Source organism: Macrobrachium rosenbergii, chromosome 14 (genome assembly GCF_040412425.1).
Source record: "Macrobrachium rosenbergii isolate ZJJX-2024 chromosome 14, ASM4041242v1, whole genome shotgun sequence".
In the NCBI taxonomy this organism is placed as follows: domain Eukaryota; kingdom Metazoa; phylum Arthropoda; class Malacostraca; order Decapoda; family Palaemonidae; genus Macrobrachium; species Macrobrachium rosenbergii.
Window position 1 is genome coordinate 2,057,017 of NC_089754.1, and position 18,695 is coordinate 2,075,711.

The following is an 18,695-nucleotide window of genomic DNA, read 5'->3' on the forward strand; positions in this document are numbered from 1 at the left end:
GGAGCGACCCTGACCTGCACAGGCGTGAACCCGGCCCTCTCCCACGAGGAGCCTCTGTCGGACAGGAGAAAGCTCATTGTCTACTGTGAGTTCAAGAGGTAATTGCGTCTTCGCTCACTGATTGAAGAATGGAAGAGGGGGATAGAGAAGGAGATTTCTAGCTAGGCATCGTCTGTATTCGTACTCCTTGATACTCACCAAGGGAGCATGAGTATCATTTGTTTTGAGTCGGGGAGCAAGTTTCGTTTATCGTGTCATGAGTTACGTGTGATGTTTTTCTTCAATCAGTGAGTGAAGGGATACATATATCATTATTGTGTCTAGTACATAGTGATAGTATGCTTAATCTTCTTACTCTTGTTATATGTATTTGGCATATAACTTGTTTATAGAATTGTTAGTTCTTCTTAAGGCAAATGTACTTCAGAAGTCTTCTTGTCAATATTTTTTTAAAATTCTGTTAAGATTCATAGAAATTCACAAAATCTGTGGGTTAAGATGGCTCCTTTTTTAATCAAACAAGACGGTTCTATTTTCAAATTTTACGAGTTTGTGGATTCATAACATATGACAGTTTTTATTACGGATTTTTCTTAACAGATTAAAACAATATAATGTTAAGAATGTTTTTAAAAATTTTATAGGTCTAACTGGCATTTTTTTTTCTTGCGTTTACATGGAGTTTGTTCAAAATAATTGAAGCCTAAAAGTATCAGAATGTATTTTGTGATGTAATTAAGTATAAATGCACAAATACAGTTAAACTGAGGAAATCAAGAATTCCTATTTCATGCCGAATATTATACTTTACAGGTGGACTGAAAAAAAAATTATATAAACAAAAGGTCAACATTATTCGTAAATTTCACTAGATTTTTATATTCATTCACTCAAGCTCTTTAGTGCATTTAATGATGATTCATACACGAACTGTAATCAATAAATGGCAGGAAAATTTTAAAAAATGACTTTGTTTATAAAGAGAAAAGTGTGAAGAAATAATTCTGACTTCTTTTTTTACTGCATTTTCCAAATCTGATTCATTGTCATCGTCCATCCATAAGGTTGTGCAGGATGAACAATATAAGCAGAACAATATATGATGATCGTGTAATAATCCCCCCCCCAACTCCTCTTTTGTATGAGTATCAAGTGATGCTGTAAAAGATTTATTATTTTATCTTTTTCTAATTTTTTATTCAGTGAGAAATTCACTTTGAAACAGATGTTCTCTCCAAGGTTATTGTGGGGAGAGCGGCCGTGTTGTAGAGAATATTTGTACCTACATAATTCTCCCTCTCTCTCTCTCTCTCTCTCTCTCTCTCTCTCTCTCTCTCTCTCTCTCTCTCTCTCTCTCTCTCTCTCGTTATATCCTCTAGATCTTCTTTAATTCTCGTTTGCCTTTGAAAATTTATCGCTCGTCACTCGCGTTTCCACATTTCTTCATCAATCTATCTATTTGTTTATTTACTCATTCTCTAGACGAGCCCGTCGTGGACCTCGCCCTCGGGAAGCCTCTGGAGGCCGAGAACATCAAGGAGGAAGACGACGTCTACTTCGAGTGTCACATCAAATCGAACCCGAGATTCCACCGGATTGAATGGTACCATAATGTGAGTCCCTTTGCTTCACGAGTCATATCTTCTTTGTCGTCCCTTGGCCTTTCATCTAAGTTAGGGCCGTCCAAAATGTCATGAGAGCCAGCTGTGTGGATGTATGTATGTGTATGTGTATATGTATATGTATATGTATATTATAAAATCCACGTCGGAAGGTGAGTGAAAACCGGGGCTTTGAACAAGTACTTTCTTAGTTTATTCTACATTTTCAAGTTCACACTGAATACAAAAGAAGTTGACAGCCTTATATACAAAAACAGAAGGTGTGGGCGGGGTTACAGTTTGTTAATCTGGGCAGCATGTTCTTTAAACAAAAAAGACAGGGACAAAGTATCAAGGGATAATCCAGGGTGGTGGAGATTAACATCCCTGGTGAACGTAGCTTCAGTAAACACAGTCTCTAGCAGATTCCTTTTCCGATGGTCGTTGACTTATCCTAGTTCATCGCACGGCCTGTCTTGAGCCAGTGATCCGCAATGCCATTATTTGATGAGCCTCTTGAAATGGCATATTTGGGAGCTTCTTACTTTTAGTCCTTTTGATCTTTGACCAATATAAATCTTAGTACATTCTTTGCAAAGAATACTGGATACAATATTGTTTGAATTGGCCGGGCTATTCTTAATTAGTTTATCCCTCAAAATATTATTATATTTAAATATTAAGTTAATATCAATAGTTTTTAACATGGGCAGTGCAGGAATGAAATTAGGATGAAATGGTAAACAAAAAATATTTTCTTTTCTTTGTTAACACTGGTTGGATTGTAATATGCCTTTTTTGCTTCATTTTTACAAAGTTCTAAAAGTTATGGAGGGTAACATAACGAATCTCATATTTTATCAATAATTTTAAACTCCTTTTTCAAAAATTCAGGACTACAAATTCTAAGAGCTCTAAGATACACACTGGAAAATGTTGACACCTTAATTTGTTTAGCGTGGTTAGAGTAAAACTGAATATATGACAAATTATTCGTGAATTTCCAATATACTTTAAAACAAAAATTGGTGTTATTTTTAATAACTAAGACATCCAAAAATGGTAATACAATTATTTTCTTCTTATTCTATTGTGATTTTTATGGATGGTACAAGGTTATTAATTGTTTGCAAGAAATCAGGAATATTCACATTTTCTTTTACTATACAAAAACAAACGTCTACTTATCTAACCCAAAACACCTTAGAGAATAGATTTCTTGGAATAAGTCTAGACTCAAAGAAGTCCATGTAAATATTAGACAAAAAGTGGCGAAAGAGGGTTCCCCATAACCATACCAAATATATGTTCATAAAATTTACCATTGAAAGTGAATTTGCAATTTTTTATACAGAGGGATATGAAATTGATAACATTGGTAGGTAATTCTAGGTTATACAAGCCCAAATGTAGTGATAAATATTGACATAAGTCATCAATAGGAGCTTTAGTAAATAAACTGGTTAATTTGTCAGTGTTTGGTAATTCAATATGGGAAAGTCCAGCACAGAAATCAACTGAGTTTTGTGAATGGGAATTTGAGGTATTATCCATAATAGGTGAAGGTAATTTAACTAGATATTTAGAAAGTTTATAACTAATAGAACCGGTTGAACAGACAGTGGGCCGAATAGGAAAGTCTCTTTTATAGATTTTGATTAATCCGTACATGTAAGGTAAGGATGGGCCAATCGTTGACACTTTCTCTTTTATTGAACCGAATTCCTTTAGTATAGATTTTATTTTAGAACTGAAACTTTTTATGACATCAGCTAATGGGTCTTAACGTAGTGTTTTGTAAGCACTAGAATCACATAGTAAGTTTCCATTTTTTCATCATAGCTAATTTTATCCATTATTACAAAACAATTGGATTAGTCGGCTTTATTAATGCGCAGACTTTTATCTTTCTTCGTTTCATGAATTGCATCTGTAAACGTTTTTGGGAAAGTCACTATTTTATTAGGTATTTGAAGTAGCCGAAGAAAAGACCTTTAACTAAATTCACTGAAGGTGATACAATTGTGTTTTTCTTTTCCAGTTTAGATATCTCTGAGATGTCGTGGATTTTATAATATTCTCAAACACGCGTCTTTTCGTGCTGCATTGATATATATATATATATATATATATATATATATATATATATATATATATATATATATATATATATATATATATATATCAATATATATAAATATATATAGAAAAATATTTTCTTTCTTCTCTCTCTCTCTCTCTCTCTCTCTCTCTCTCTCTCTCTCTCAACTGTTTTCTCTATGTTGAAAAAATCTCTCTCTCTCTCGAGAAAAACTAAAGTTATAAAAGTTTCAGTTCTAAATAAAATCTATACTTTTGGCAATATATATTTATATATATATATATATATATATATATATATGTATATATATATATATTTTTTTTTTTTTTTTTTTTTTCTCTCTCTCTCTCGCCACTTTTGACCCCGATCTAAGTAAACACGACATGATTATGAATACAAATAACTTGCATTTCACCTAATTGAAAAATTTTGGAAAAGCGTTCACCCCAATCATCTTTTATCATAACCTCAAAATGAAAAGAAAGCTCTAAATAAGTTTTCTGAATCTCTGAAATACTTCAGTCGTAACTTTCCCCCCCTCTTGCATTCCAGCTGAACTTTCTTCTTCTACCCACAAGGGCCAGGAAATCTTCCAGAACATCAGCGCGGGAGTCGTCGTCAGTCAACAGTCGCTCGTCATCAGGAGCGTGGTCAGGAGTCATTCAGGGTCCTACACGTGCGTCGCCACCAATGCTCAGGGGCGTACCGTCAGCAACACCTTTTTCTTGACAGTCCAACGTGAGTGTTCTAGTCATTCGAGTTTTATATGCGTGTGGGTGTGTGTGTGTGTGTATGACGCTTTACAACAAGGGAAATGAAAACTTGGATTTAAATCCTACCCGGTTTCGACTTTATATATATACAAAAACATAGTGTAAATCCTGACCTGTTTCGGATATAAAGTCGAAAACGTTCAGGATTAACGACACTTAGTTTAGCATTTTCCCGGAGTTAAAGTGTGGCATATAAATCACGTGTCAGTGGAATTATAATCACTAGTTGTATGCGTTAGTTTTCTCACTGTTTGTGCATCTATCTGGACATAAGATCGCTCGAAATTGATAGATTTTGGTTCATTTTATAGAGTAGGTCTGATGAAGCTGTGATTAGATATTGAGATGGGTTACTGGTGGAAATTTGGGGTCATGATGGGTCCAAGTCCTTTCTATTTTCTTTGGGAAGGGGAGGTAGGTGATGACAGTTGGGACGGGCTAATGGGTATCTCAGGAAGTTTTATCATTCTGGTTCAAGTAAGAGAAATCTGATTAAATTGATACGTACCGTGTCAGCAAGTGCTATGGACTCACATTTTGTATTGTGTGTACTTGTGGTGTACTTTGGTATAACCATTCGTATACCATTCACTCTTCTCTCTCTCTCTCTCTCTCTCTCTCTCTCTCTCTCTCTCTCTCTCTCTTTCTCATACGTTTTCATCGATCAGTACCTTCAGAGGAAAGGGGGTTTGCCATAAGGTAATCTTGCAGAGTACATCTGGACAAAACACCAACCTTTTTCCCAGGAAGAACTGTTACTTAAAGTTATACGGCCTTGACACCATCGAGATGACGCCGTTGCGTAATCAGAGATAGTAAAGTCTTCCATTATAAGATACGCATGATAAAGACCTCAGGGCTTTTAGAAGAATGAAAGGAGGTTATAAAGCACCGTTTGGATTCTTGGACCCATTCACAGTAATCGGGCTTTTCAGTGATTTTCCGAAATGCGCGTAGGCGGAATACTTACAAAAATCAGCTTAAGAATTGGTTCCTTATTGCAGAGGGGCCTTTAGTGAATCATTCTGTTAACATCAATAAAATTCTCTGAGCCAAGTTACGATTCTTGGTTGAAAGACGGGAAACTTTATTATGAAAACAGCAAAGGTGTAACCAAAAATATTGATATCAAAATATATAAATGAACCAGAGAGGATCAATTATATTCATAATGAATTGTCAGCAGCTTACGAAAATAAATGATGAAATAAATGTATTTTCCAGGATTAAATTTCATTTCGCTTTGTCCCGGCAAATGTGTTTTTCAAACAGCTGTTATTTTGATCAAAACGGTTTCTGTCGAACAATGACTAACATCCAAAAAGAGTGCTGAGAGCATAAGTTCCCAGAGTTAAAGAGGAAGTTAAATAACACAAGAAATTAAATAACACAAAAAAATTAATTTTAAAAATACGAATTAAGTTTCATCGCTAGAAAAGAAATGTAACTTCGTTCATTCTTGAATCGATTGACCAGTAGAGGAGATTAAACATTTTCGATTTTCTTACCCCTTAACAAAACTAACACTTCGATCAAATTTCGAGTTGATCTTCTGGATCAAATCAATCATTTTAGTTTTGTGTTTTTCGATACAACCGCGAAATCAAGTCTAATTATCTGTTTATTCCTCTCTCCTTCTTTGCGTTATCCTATTATAAGCGTAAGTCCATCTTTCATTAGGTATATTTGACCAAAACAAATGCAAGACATCGATTTTATCATCTCGTAAAAAGTTATATTGAATTTTTTAATTATTTGAACTTGAAATATATATATATATATATATATATATATATATATATATATATATATATATGTATACATATAAAGAGAAACAATGGAGTGCTGCGAGGCCTTTCAACTTATAGTCCTTTACTTGGGTCTGATAAGTAAAGGACTATAAGTCGAAAGAACCTTGCAGCACTCTCATTGTATTCTCTTTCCATCATGTATATGTATGTATGTATGTATGTATATGTATATATATATATATATATATATATATATATATATATATATTTTGTCTTTATTTATATATACATGTATATGCATGTATGTATGTATGTATGTGCGTGTATGTATGTATATATATATATATATATATATATATATATATATATATATATATATATATATATTATATATATATATATATATATATATATATTTTCATATATATATATAATTTACCACAGGTGAAAAATAAGAAGCAGGGTGTGGGGTCTGACCGGTTTCGACTTATTTCCAAGCCATTGTCAATGGCTTGAAATTCATGAGAACATTTTATGACTAATTATGATTTCCAATTCTTTATAGGGAACATTTTATGACTAATTATGATTTCCAATTCTGTGGATATACTAGTTGTAATCACAGTGTAATTATGAAAACAACCCAACATCCATGTGCATTGTTTAAAGATTCAAATCAAATTAAGATACAACAATTATCTTATATATATTTCTTACATAATATCAAGGTTTTATCCTTCGTTATTTGCCTTTCCATGACGTAAATATGCAACGCAAACATGCGAAAGACTGAGAATGATGCGGAAAACGATATGTGGGTATGGTGTGTGTGTGTGTGTGTGTGTGTGTGTGCATATTTCTGAATCTCATCCTCGAGTTATGACGGCTAAATTGACGCCTTTGTGACTGACAGCTAAGTCATTTCAGATATCAAACAAGTTAAAATTGCGCCGAAGCTTCTGCGGCTCGATCAAGTTTTCTGTACAGCCGCTACAGCGTATAATCAAGGCCACCGAAAATCGATCAATCTTTTGGTGGTCTCCGTATAATGCTGTATGAGCCGCGGCCCATGAATCTTTAAGCACGAGCCGGTGGTGGCCTAGCCTGTATCGTTGCCAGAAGCACGATTATGGCTAGTTTTAACCTGGAATAAAATAAAAACTATTGAGGCTAGAGAGCTACAATTTGATATGTTTGATGATTGGAGGGTGGATGATCAACATACCAATTTGCAGCCCTCTAGCCTCAGTAGTTTTCAAGTTTTGAGGGCGGACAGAAAAAAAGTGCGGACAGAATAAAGTGCGGACGGACAGGCAAAGCCGGCACAATAGTTTTCTTTTACAGAAAACTAATAGATGACCAGCATCTCATATCCGCCTTGTTCCCGAAAGCAGCGGATCTCTCGGGTGCAGCCTCACTATAATCACCTGACGCTTCCAGAATCCATCCCAAACGCCCAGACGGGGCCTTCAGAAACTGACTTGATGAAGGACCACGAGAGGTCGTGGGTGGGTGTGTCTGCCCGGCCCCTTGTTTGTGTGTTAAGGGACCCGTAAATGCCGTCGGGATGATGGTTGGTATACGACTGCAGCTGTGATGTGTTTGTGTGAGTATGTGTGTGTGAGAGGGAGAGAGAGAGCGAGAGAGATCTTGCTGTTTCTGAACGTTCCCCAACCGTGAAATCGCTCTGGCCTTCAGAATGGTAGGGCCTTGGAATTGGAAGAGATAGGTGCTGCTGTGGGTATTTGCTTGGTGTGGGGGATAAAGATGTGGGCACAAGTGTTCTAGAAGCGGACAGACTGCTTGTTAAAATGCTATGGATTATAGGTATAAGAGCTGAATATAGCGGGAAGTTCTACAACAGAAGAACAAAACAAGAGGATTTTTTTTTTTTTTTTTTTTTGCGTCGTAATGGGCAAAGGGTCTGACCGGGTGAAACAAGTTGCCTAAGCGCAGAGGGTTAATTGTCCTTGAGTAGCACCCACAAGAATCTGCTGATTGCTGGGTCAAGTTTATGGGTTGGGCTCAGTGAGGCAGAATGAGGGACCCCGAAAGATGTTTTATGAAGATTGTTGGAGATGCGAGAAGTTGGAGAGTGCAGTTTAATGTAAGCCAGAGGTTCCCAAACTTTTTGTTCCTCGGTACCCCTTGGGCTATTTTATAGGTTCCCATGTACTATGTTACGACCTTATTTACAGCCGTAACTTCAAGGGTTCTTGTCTCTACTCAGAATTTGCGGGCAGTAAAATGCAACACAGAAAGCTAGGAACAAAAGAACAAACACCTCAACAAAAGTTACAATATTTATTTATACAAAAAGAAAGAATAATGGTTGGTAAAATAAATCAAAATGAATAATATATATCAAGAGGAAAATGAACCAACCTTAAGATCACCTAAAACTAAACTAAACCTAAACCAAGAAATAGGATATTTTTAAATATGACTTCTAGTAGGTACCTTATAAATTACTGGCCAGATAAATATATCCTAAAGAACTAAGTTAGGTAGAAGGAAGTAGGAGAAAATAAGAGGGAAACTTATTACTCCTACCCAACACATACAAACTAAATTACATTAAATATCAATAAATAACCAGTATGTATACTACTAATTATATTGAAAATGTTCAGTTAATAATAAAAAAATGTAAATAACCTTACGAATTCAAAATAGAAATAACCACCAGAGGCTTAGTGGATCAGCTCATCAGGCCATACAAGGTCCAGAGGACCGTACTGCAAACAGGGGAGTGCAAATCTACAGGTACCTGGTGATCCACGATCGTCTTAAATAGCTTTAAAAATATCTCATACCTGTAGAAAGCCTCCTACGTGTCTCCACGAGTTCCGAGAACTCACTGACGCTGATGAGCAGGACAACTGAATCAGGCTGCAATGCCTGCAGGCAACTCAAAATACCACGGGCACACCAAGGGTGGTAGCCTCCGAGAATCCGGGACGTCGACGGATCTCGCACGCCACAAACTGCACCGTTCTCAGTAAACGCAGGCCGACTCGTTCGGGATCCTCCCGACGAACGAGGGAAGGGCGTGGTTGATGAATGCCGCAGGTGACAAACACCAGCGACCACACACAAGGCAGCGAAGGAATAAAGAAGCCGTGATCCAAATCTCTGTATATTAGCTGCAGAAGTGTCCAAAAATGCAGAGGCAAAGCGTCAATCAGTGAGGTGGAACTCGAACTAACTTTGTCTCATCATCACCATACGAACAAGCCTTCCACTCGAGTCAACACAGCTGCTCATAGGAGAGAAAAACAACGATCGTTAATAAGACACTTCAGTAGTTCACTAGTACCGGAGGAGAAGGTGGTAAACAAAACGCTTAAGAAAGACAAAAGCAAAACTGCAAAATCATACGACTCATACAGAGTTCAGCAAACTAAGAAAGAACTTAAATGTACGATAAACGATAATAGCTTATTAATAAACTTAAACTAAAGCAAGACCAAAAGGTTGGACAAAACTTAAATTAATTTTGACAAATTATAAAATTACTTTAATCTAATACCCTAACACTAAAAATTAAGCTTAATTTTAAAAAGAACATTTTAATATTTTGATATTTTAAATTTATGGAGTCTGCATGTGTAGATTACATAGATATCTTAAATGGTCATAACATAAATAAAGCAATTGCTAACGTAATTTATATTTTGATCCAGCAAATACAATTGTAGAGTAGTAATTATTTTCTTCAGACTAAATGTACCCCCTGAAACGTGCAAATGTACCCCTGGGGGTACATGTACCCCAGTTTGGGAACCCCTGATGTAAGTACTTCAGAGAACAGGATTGTTGTGGAGGAGAAGAGAAAAAAGAGAGAGAGAGAGAGAGAGAGAGAGAGAGAGAGAGAGAGAGAGAGAGACCAAAGCCATGTATCAAATTATGCACTTTTTACGATGCGTAATTACACTATATTATCATTAACTAATTACAGTACGTGTATGCAGGTAGCGTCTTCAATGCTTTATTGGTATTGAGCATATTTTGATTTTTGATCAAATTTCTCAACGAAGACCGTCATTTCACGGCAGGGAGTTATAATAAGCCCCATCCCGTTCTTCTTAAGAAAATGATTCTACAAACGCCACAACACCTTCTCCAAGAAAATCTTAGCGAAGCAATTTTTGAGAGATTTCCTTCCTCCCATTTAAGGTAATAGAGGTTGGGGGGAATCTCGCCCTAATTATTCTGGATTATGCGTTGTTAGCATTCACTTTAATCGAGGAATCTCGGAAAGGTCTTCATCACCGGAAACGGAGAGAGAGAGAGAGAGAGAGAGAGAGAGAGAGAGAGAGAGAGATATCACATTCAAAAGTAAGCGACAAATAGAATTAAATTTGTTAAAATCATCATCATCATCATATATTATTATTATTATTATTATTATTATTATTATTATTATTATTATTATTATTATTATTATTATTATTATTATTATTCGCTTTTCAGGCTCAGCGATGTTAGTCAGCAACTGGCCGATATTCATGTTGGAAAAGGATAGTGTGCGGAATATGGGAAGTCTTTTATTAAAATATCCAGTCAGAGAATATCGGCCAGTTGCTGACTAACATCGCTGAGCCTGAAAAGCGAATCATAAGGAAGATAGAAAAGACACTATACAAGATAAATTCGCATAATACAGCCATCCTTTTTAATAAGACCTGTTTATAAGAGGGTCTACTCCCTTCATTATTATTATTATTATTATTATTATTATTATTATTATTATTCAGAAGATGACACCTATTCATATGGAACAAGCCCACCAAAGGGGCCATTGACTTGAAATTCCAACTTCCAAAGATTATATTCACTAGGAAGAAGTAAGAGGAGATATTTATTTTAAGAGACAGACAGACAGACAAAAACCAGGAAATAAAGAGGTCCTTAAACTGCCATGACGAGGAGGGACTTCCTCCTGAGCTGTGGTCAGAGGCCTTTGTGTCCTGTGGGTGTGCTAAGGGCCACTGGTTAAGGGCTTGGCCCTTTGTTGCTATAAATGTGTTGTTGTGGTTGTGGGTGGTGTTGTAGTTTTCTTCTTCTTCTTCTTCTTCTTCTTCTTCTTCTTCTTCTTCTTCTATTATTCTTATTATTAGTATTATTATTATTATTATTATTGCCTCGTCAAGGCTCTAAGATGGACACAGTAAATTATTAACGACGTGTATATATTATAAAGTAACACATACATACATACATACATACATACATACATACATACATATAAACATATATATATATATATATATATATATATATATATATATATATATATATATATATATATATATATATATATATATATATATTATATATATTCTTAATTCTCGAATCTTTTTGACTGAAGGGGTTAAGTATGAAGAAAGTTTTCATTGGAACGATATTCTATAGTTTAAGCAACGAGAAAGAATAAGATCTGTATCAGTGATAGAAGAAAAATAAAATATTGTAATCACTAAGCCAAACTGCATCTTTATTAATGAAGAGTAAATATGTAGAATCTACTGGTCACTTTTACCAGACACATATGTAATTCTAATAGCCACAATGCCCTCTTAACTTCTCGAATTCTTCGCGCTTTTTTGGATATGCTTGTAACTACGAAGCCGAAATATCCAAACGGAAGAAATTGAAGAGACTGTGATGGCCGGTCGCGGGAAACGAACCCTCGTTACTGATATCACAAGGAGGTCACGAGTAAATATGTTTAGCTTCTTAATACGCATCTTACTTGGAAAAATGAAATGGTATGAGAATTTCTTATATAAGCATTCCATATTCTACTAACATAAGGACTATTTGATTTGAAAGAAATGCATTCAGTTGAAAAGTAATGATACTGATGAAGCGCTTTTGAAACTTGAATGAATAAGACGAAAAATTCAAATGATATTCTCATCTTACTTAATGGACTTTCTTAAATAAGCAATAACATCTTTGACATCGACTGTACAGTTCTTGTTAATTACAGTGAGGCATGAATAATCTTTCATTAGAAACTTTAGGGACTATCATCTCATTGTCTAATTACTATTTAATGGTGACAAATGGCTCAGGGTACAATTTAGAGTCTTCTCGTTGGTTTGTCGAGCATGGAAATATGTAAAAAACGAATTAGATAATGACATTCATTCAGCAATGAATCAAGTGAAAATTGTATGTTGTAAAATGAAGTTTATCAAAGTAAGGCGCAATTAAATAATGAAGCCGTGGAGTATAAGAATAAGTGGAAGGAATAAAATAATTCTCTCGTGCATAAATGTGAATGAGATTATAATGACAAAGGAAAAGATGATGACATAACAACACAATGCAAGATGAACTTTGAATGACTTGCGTGAACACTGAGGTCAGGAAGAAATAAGAATTTGGCCAAAATAAAAAAGGATAATGTTTTGAATGTTAGCAGGTTACTTAGACTGATGATATTACTTACAAACAAGATCCATCGGTCATTTGACCTGCCAACTGAAGCAACGTGACTAATAAGAAAAGCCAGACTCCCTAGACAGAAAGCCCTTTAAACTTTAGCTCTAAATCCATTTTCTTATGAAGAAATTATTCAGGATATGACAGAATCAATTGTAATGGACTAACAACTAACTCCCAATAAATGGCTGGTTTCCAGATGCCCCCATGTGCGTGGGGTCAGCAGGTCAAGAAAGGACCCAGGGGGCAGCTCGAGGGACAGTGGTCAAAGCCAAGTGCAGAGTGGAAGCCGAGCCTTCTTCCAACTTGATCTGGTCCTGGGTGCGGAAAAGGACTGATGGGAGTGAGGAGATTCTGCACCACGACAAGTACGTCGTCGAGGGACTGACGTCGACCCTGACGGTCGTGCCTGAAAGGAGGGAGGACTACGGTCGTCTGCTCTGCAGGGCAACGAATAACGTGGGGCGTCAGAAGGCGCCGTGTGTCGTCAACCTTGTACCAGCTGGTCCCCCCGATACACCCACTAACTGCTCAGCCACGACTGTCAACACTGACGCTATTAAACCGGCCCTTGCTGTCAGCTGTCTGGAGGGTTTTGACGGAGGGCTGCCTCAGAACTTCTTGCTGGAGGCGTGGCAGGATGGACTGGTCATAGCGAATATCAGTAGGTGAGGCAGAGCACTGTGTTATTGACAAGACTTATTTCTTCTATTTTCTTCAGAGATATTGAGAAGCTCACCTGTAATTTGAAACATATCTCCCGGACAGTGAGTATCCTGAGTGGGTGGTCAGTGGCGTGGAGGCAGGTAAAAGGGTCATTCTGAACATCGTGGGTCATAACATTCGTGGTCGAAGTGACCCTGTCACCATGAAGGTTCAAACCAGAAGTGCCCAGCATAGAGCGGCTCCAGGTCAGACTATTTTGTTTTTATTTTCTGTAGCTCTACCTGTCGCTCCCATTCATTTCACATGACCAGTCCATGTTATAAAACTCTAACCCAATCCTTACACATAAGTCAAGTTTTTTATCTCTTATACGTATCATTAGACATTTCACTCCCTGCAACTTGTAGCCCACATATTCAGCAAGTGCAAACAATTCATCTCAAAAGCTTCAACCTCCTTGCTACCATTTGCATTCAGCATCGGCACATCACTTCCATAATGGATAGCAGGCTCAAATATCTAATCATTTTATATACATGTGATCGTCTCCTTGTATATAACAGCTTCCCTCTTGTGTTTTTCAGTACAAGAATCAGCTGCAGAGGTTCCTCCAATCGTTGGTGCTGCTTTGGGAGTCATGGGGGTGATTCTGGTATTGCTGTTGGTTGGGGTAGCTATCATTCGAAGGTCCTATAGTTGTTCTAGAAAACCAGTTGCCGAGAAGACATTGGCGTCCTCCTCTGCCGAAGGATTAGACCCTGATGTTGTGCAGTCTATTAAACGTCTGGATGTCGTCCCGTGTGTCCAAGAGGAACACAGTAACGAAGAAATATATCCAATGTTCACTAGTTCCGTGCACATCCATCTTCCTGATGACAGAGAGAAAACGGAGGAAACTCATGAAAATATTGAAGAAAGCATTGGAAATGCAGCTCTTTTGACTGGCAGGGCACAAACACATTCGTCAGACTCATCCAGACAGCGTCGACTGTATGACGTAGGTAGACAAGTAACTTTGATTTGGATTTAATATAACACATTCACTCCATGGCCATTGGGAACCATTTCATCTCGGAGGGAGTGGTCATTATGCAAATTTTAGGATACCCCTTAGCATTTTGCTGAATTATAAAACATTAATGGCAATTCACATCTTTTTATACGCTTTTATTTAGCTTGCTTTTTCTTCTCTTTTTCTGTTTGTGCGTCTGGGTTAAATCTTGCAACTCAATTTTTGATCTGTAACCTTTGTCCAATGGACTTGAAATTTTGCAGGGTTACTCAATCCTGGTGACAATATAACCTTACATGATCATCAGGTCAGCAGTGACCTCTAGTGACCCTACAGTGACCGATTCCACAATAAGCTGTAGGTCCCGTTGCTAAGTAACCAATTGGTTCTTAGCCATGTAAAATAAAGTCTAATCCTTCGGGCCAGCCCTAGGAGAGCTGTTAATCAGCTCAGTGGTCTGGTAAAACTAAGGTATACTTATTATTATTCTCCCAGGATCTCGGGTTTGTATGAAGTGAATAACTCTTCGGATTTTTCATACCTTCTTTGACTTGTTAGAATAAGTTTAACTCTACGGATTTTTCAAACCTTCTTTGGCTCAACAGGATATTATAGAATATCACGTTCAATTTTGTTAGCTACAATCATAAATCAGTTACAATTTCTGTCAAGAGTAAAAGGTATAAAATAAAAAATATACAAAATAAGGCATTTTAAACACGCTTTTATTAAGATGCACTACAAAGTAAAAAATATTTTTTTAGACACACCAAGATTTTCTTAAAATTAGTCATGATACAAAAATAAAAACGTGGTCACTAAACATGGAAAGAAATGCTATAATTTTTTTTTTTCTTGTAGCATTTCCTTCCATGTTTGGCGCCCACGCATTTATTTTTGTAGGCATGATTAATTGTAAGAAAATCCTAGTGTTCCTCAAAAAATTTATTTTTTACTTTTTAGTGCATTTTAAGAAAAGCATGTTTAAATATATATATATATTTTTTTTTACTGATTTTCTTGTACATTCATCATTAACTGGCCAATCTCTCTAGCTGAACAATTGTAATTATAGGTGGACTTCATTAACATACCTAGACCACATTAACATACCTAGACCATAGTTCATAGTTTACCTAACAGCTGTGTTATTTTGGTCCACCAAGAAATATTTCAGAAGAAGCCTTTTATGTCACATGGCACTGGGGGGGCATGATGATGAGAATTTTTTCATACACACTTATGTCAGTATTCTTATTGATTACATCCACTTTTACATCTTCCTGTCTAAATACAAGACTGTTCCAATCTTTTCAGAGGCTGAACCTATCCCATGAGCAAAGTGAAGACTCAGGAGTGTCTGAATCAGAATCTGACAATGAATTGAAGATCCCTGGAGCAGAAGGAAGGTCATCATCTATATCAGGTTCTAAAGGTGAAAGAGGTCGACATTATATTGCTGCACCTATAGAAAGTTCACCAGAAAAGGCGTCCTCTGTTGGAGACTCAGGATGCAGGCATTCATCTTCTTTCATAGAAATGGCCACGACTAGTTCCTCTACAAAGGATATATATGAGACACCTGAGGGTGGTCAGTGTAGTTCAAGGATACCCCATGAAGGCATTCCTTTAACCATTCCTTTACAGGATATGCCTTTGGACCCCTCATCCAGAGAAGCACATTTAGGATTAAACAAGAGAGGACTTCCAGATGGGGGTGAAAGTGCATCGTCAGTCGAGTTAATTTGCTGTGCTGTTTCACCGACAGAGGTCTTTAGTCCAGTAAGTAACAAAGGCCGGATGCCTCCCAAGAAGAAAAATATGCATCCCTTACCACAGGGTGAACCAGCACTGGAGTCAAAGCCTCCAGAAAGAGACCCGGCCAGAATTCTTAGCTTAGACAGGAGTGAGATTGGTGTACCTGTCACTTTATACAGAGCAGACAACGGAGAGCTTCTCTTACTGCCTGGAAAACCTGATTATGAAGGAATCGGGGTGCAGTTGACCACAACTCCAGTTTACGCAATAACAACTCTACCGAAAGCCACTGGAAGGAGAGTCAAGGCCAGTACAGAAACCAGGACCAGAGAAGAGGATTCTAGCCCAAAGTTACCTACTGCTGCGTCCACAAATAAAGGTCACGGTGCGAAGCAGATTGGTCGAAGAGATAATGTTCCTCCAGTGCATCCTGACGTTTGTCGAAGAGAAAGTTCGGTGTAGTACAACTCCTGAGCACCAAGTCGAGCACCTTCCAGTTCACAAGGCCACTTAGGTTTCAATCGACGAGGAAAAACCTTCATTTACATTTTCATGAACTCTCAGGTATCGTTTAAGTCCTAAGTGACCAACACTTGGAAATTATGCAAAATAACGTAAGAAACTATTTATTTAAAACTTTATTTTTGGGATACTGTTATAATCTCACTCTGAGCAAGTGGCAGAAACGACTTTAGGCTTTTCAGAAAAAATTAATCGCTTTCATTCACCATGGATGTTTCAAAGGTTCATCCTAAATCTTAATCAACTCAATGTCAGGATACTTTTTTTATATAAAATTCTTTGTTAACTGCGTCTGGATGAGGGACACTCGACCAGATCTCTTGTACAATGACTATTCTTCATGACATTCAAGAGGCGTATACGTGAAGTCTATATTTTTATGTCTATCATCTGCATATTGCAGAACCACTTTGTATGCATGTATCATGTCGCTACTATAGCCTATTGTAAAAGACAGTTGTTTCAGTTATTATTACCCTTTGTCTACCTTATCAAAACGAAAAAGTTTATATGTTATAATATATATATATATATATATATATATATATATATATATATATATATATATATATATATATATATATATAGAAATGTTTTTGTGTGTGTGTGCAATGAATGCGCATGAAAGACGTGTGAAAAGAAATAATACAGTACCGTTTAACCCGACGGTCTCGCCCTCTGCGGACTTTTCCATCCATTAGGTACAAGGGGCCATTCGGTCATTCGTTTTAGTCCTACGTACGACGAAGGTATTCCATATAGGATACCTTGTGGCTCTAATAAGATTTACATTTGACAAATTGGCAAAACAATTGAAAAAAAGAATTGTTCAACATAGATATGATATAGCCAGAGATGATCCCAGGAGTGCAGTTAACACTTTTACTAAAAACTGTTATTTTCCAATTAACTTGAATAACACAATGTTTTCAGTAGCTTTAACTTGACGGAGAGGAATATTATAAAACCTGCGTCCGTTTTCCATACTAGAGATATTAATTTTGATTCTAGTTTGGTTTAAGTTCTCTGTAAAAGAAAAGTATTGTACCGGCTTTGTTTGTCCGTCCGCACTTTTTCTGTCCGCCCTCTGATCTTAAAAACTACTGAGGCTAGAGGGCTGCAAATTGGTATGTTGATCATCAACCTCCAATTATCAAACATACCAAATTGCAGCCCTCTAGCCTTAGTTTTTTTAAGGTTAAAGTTAGCCATAATCGTTTATCTGGGAACGATATAGGACAGGCCACCACCGGGCCGAGGTTAAGTGTTATGGGCCAAGGCTCATACACCATTATACCGATACTGCCAAAAGATAGATCTATTTTCGGTGGCCTTGATTGTACTCTGTACAGAAAACTCGATTGCGCCGAAGACACTTCGGGGAATTTGTTGCTTGTTTATAAATTTGATCCAGTTGTTCTTCGCATTTTTAGCCAGCAGCACAGACTCAGAGAGGCCCTCGATTGGCTAAATCTCTCTCCCTCTCTGAATATGTCTGTTTGTGTGGTCATTCTTTTGTAGTTTTGTTATCCTTGCATTACGGTGTCGTCTGCGTAACTCTCGTGTCAAGACGTTGACTGTTGGTTGCTTGCGAGTTCGTCCTTTGACATTTCTTATAGTTGAACCACATTTTAGTTAGTTTTGTGAATTATATTTTTCGTTTGTTGAATGATTTCACCCGTCGCAATTCCTCTGTTGTAAGGTGGAAACCTCTTCCTAATAAATTGCCCTCGCCAAGGTCCGGTGGAGGACGGAACCGTGGAATAAACTAAATCGTATGTATTATATATATATATATATATATATATATATCTTATCGTATATATATATATATATATATATATATATATATATATATATATATATATATATATATATATATATACATACACACATTTACATACATATATATATATATATAGCGTATTTTATATATAATATATATATATATATATATATATATATATATATTATATTATATATTTCAACACTTTGGTACTCTATATGTGCATAAATGAAGCGTTATTCACATCCCCCACCTTCGCGTCGCAAAGC

At 36.6% G+C, this 18,695-nt stretch overlaps 1 protein-coding gene across 1 annotated transcript in view; it reads left to right on the forward strand.

The window, feature by feature from the left end:
* LOC136845688 (protein turtle-like) overlaps positions 1–17,096 on the forward strand; it is a 47,383-nt gene extending 30,287 nt beyond the window's left edge. Inside the window, 7 exon segments of the mRNA XM_067115840.1 lie at positions 1–85; positions 1,483–1,613; positions 4,281–4,440; positions 12,882–13,350; positions 13,451–13,593; positions 13,933–14,345; positions 15,678–17,096. The exon segment at positions 1–85 is cut by the window's left edge and continues 63 nt beyond it. Of these exon segments, the coding sequence (XP_066971941.1) occupies positions 1–85; positions 1,483–1,613; positions 4,281–4,440; positions 12,882–13,350; positions 13,451–13,593; positions 13,933–14,345; positions 15,678–16,580 (2,304 nt within the window). The 3' untranslated portion in view covers positions 16,581–17,096.
* The last annotated feature ends 1,599 nt before the right edge of the window (positions 17,097–18,695 follow it).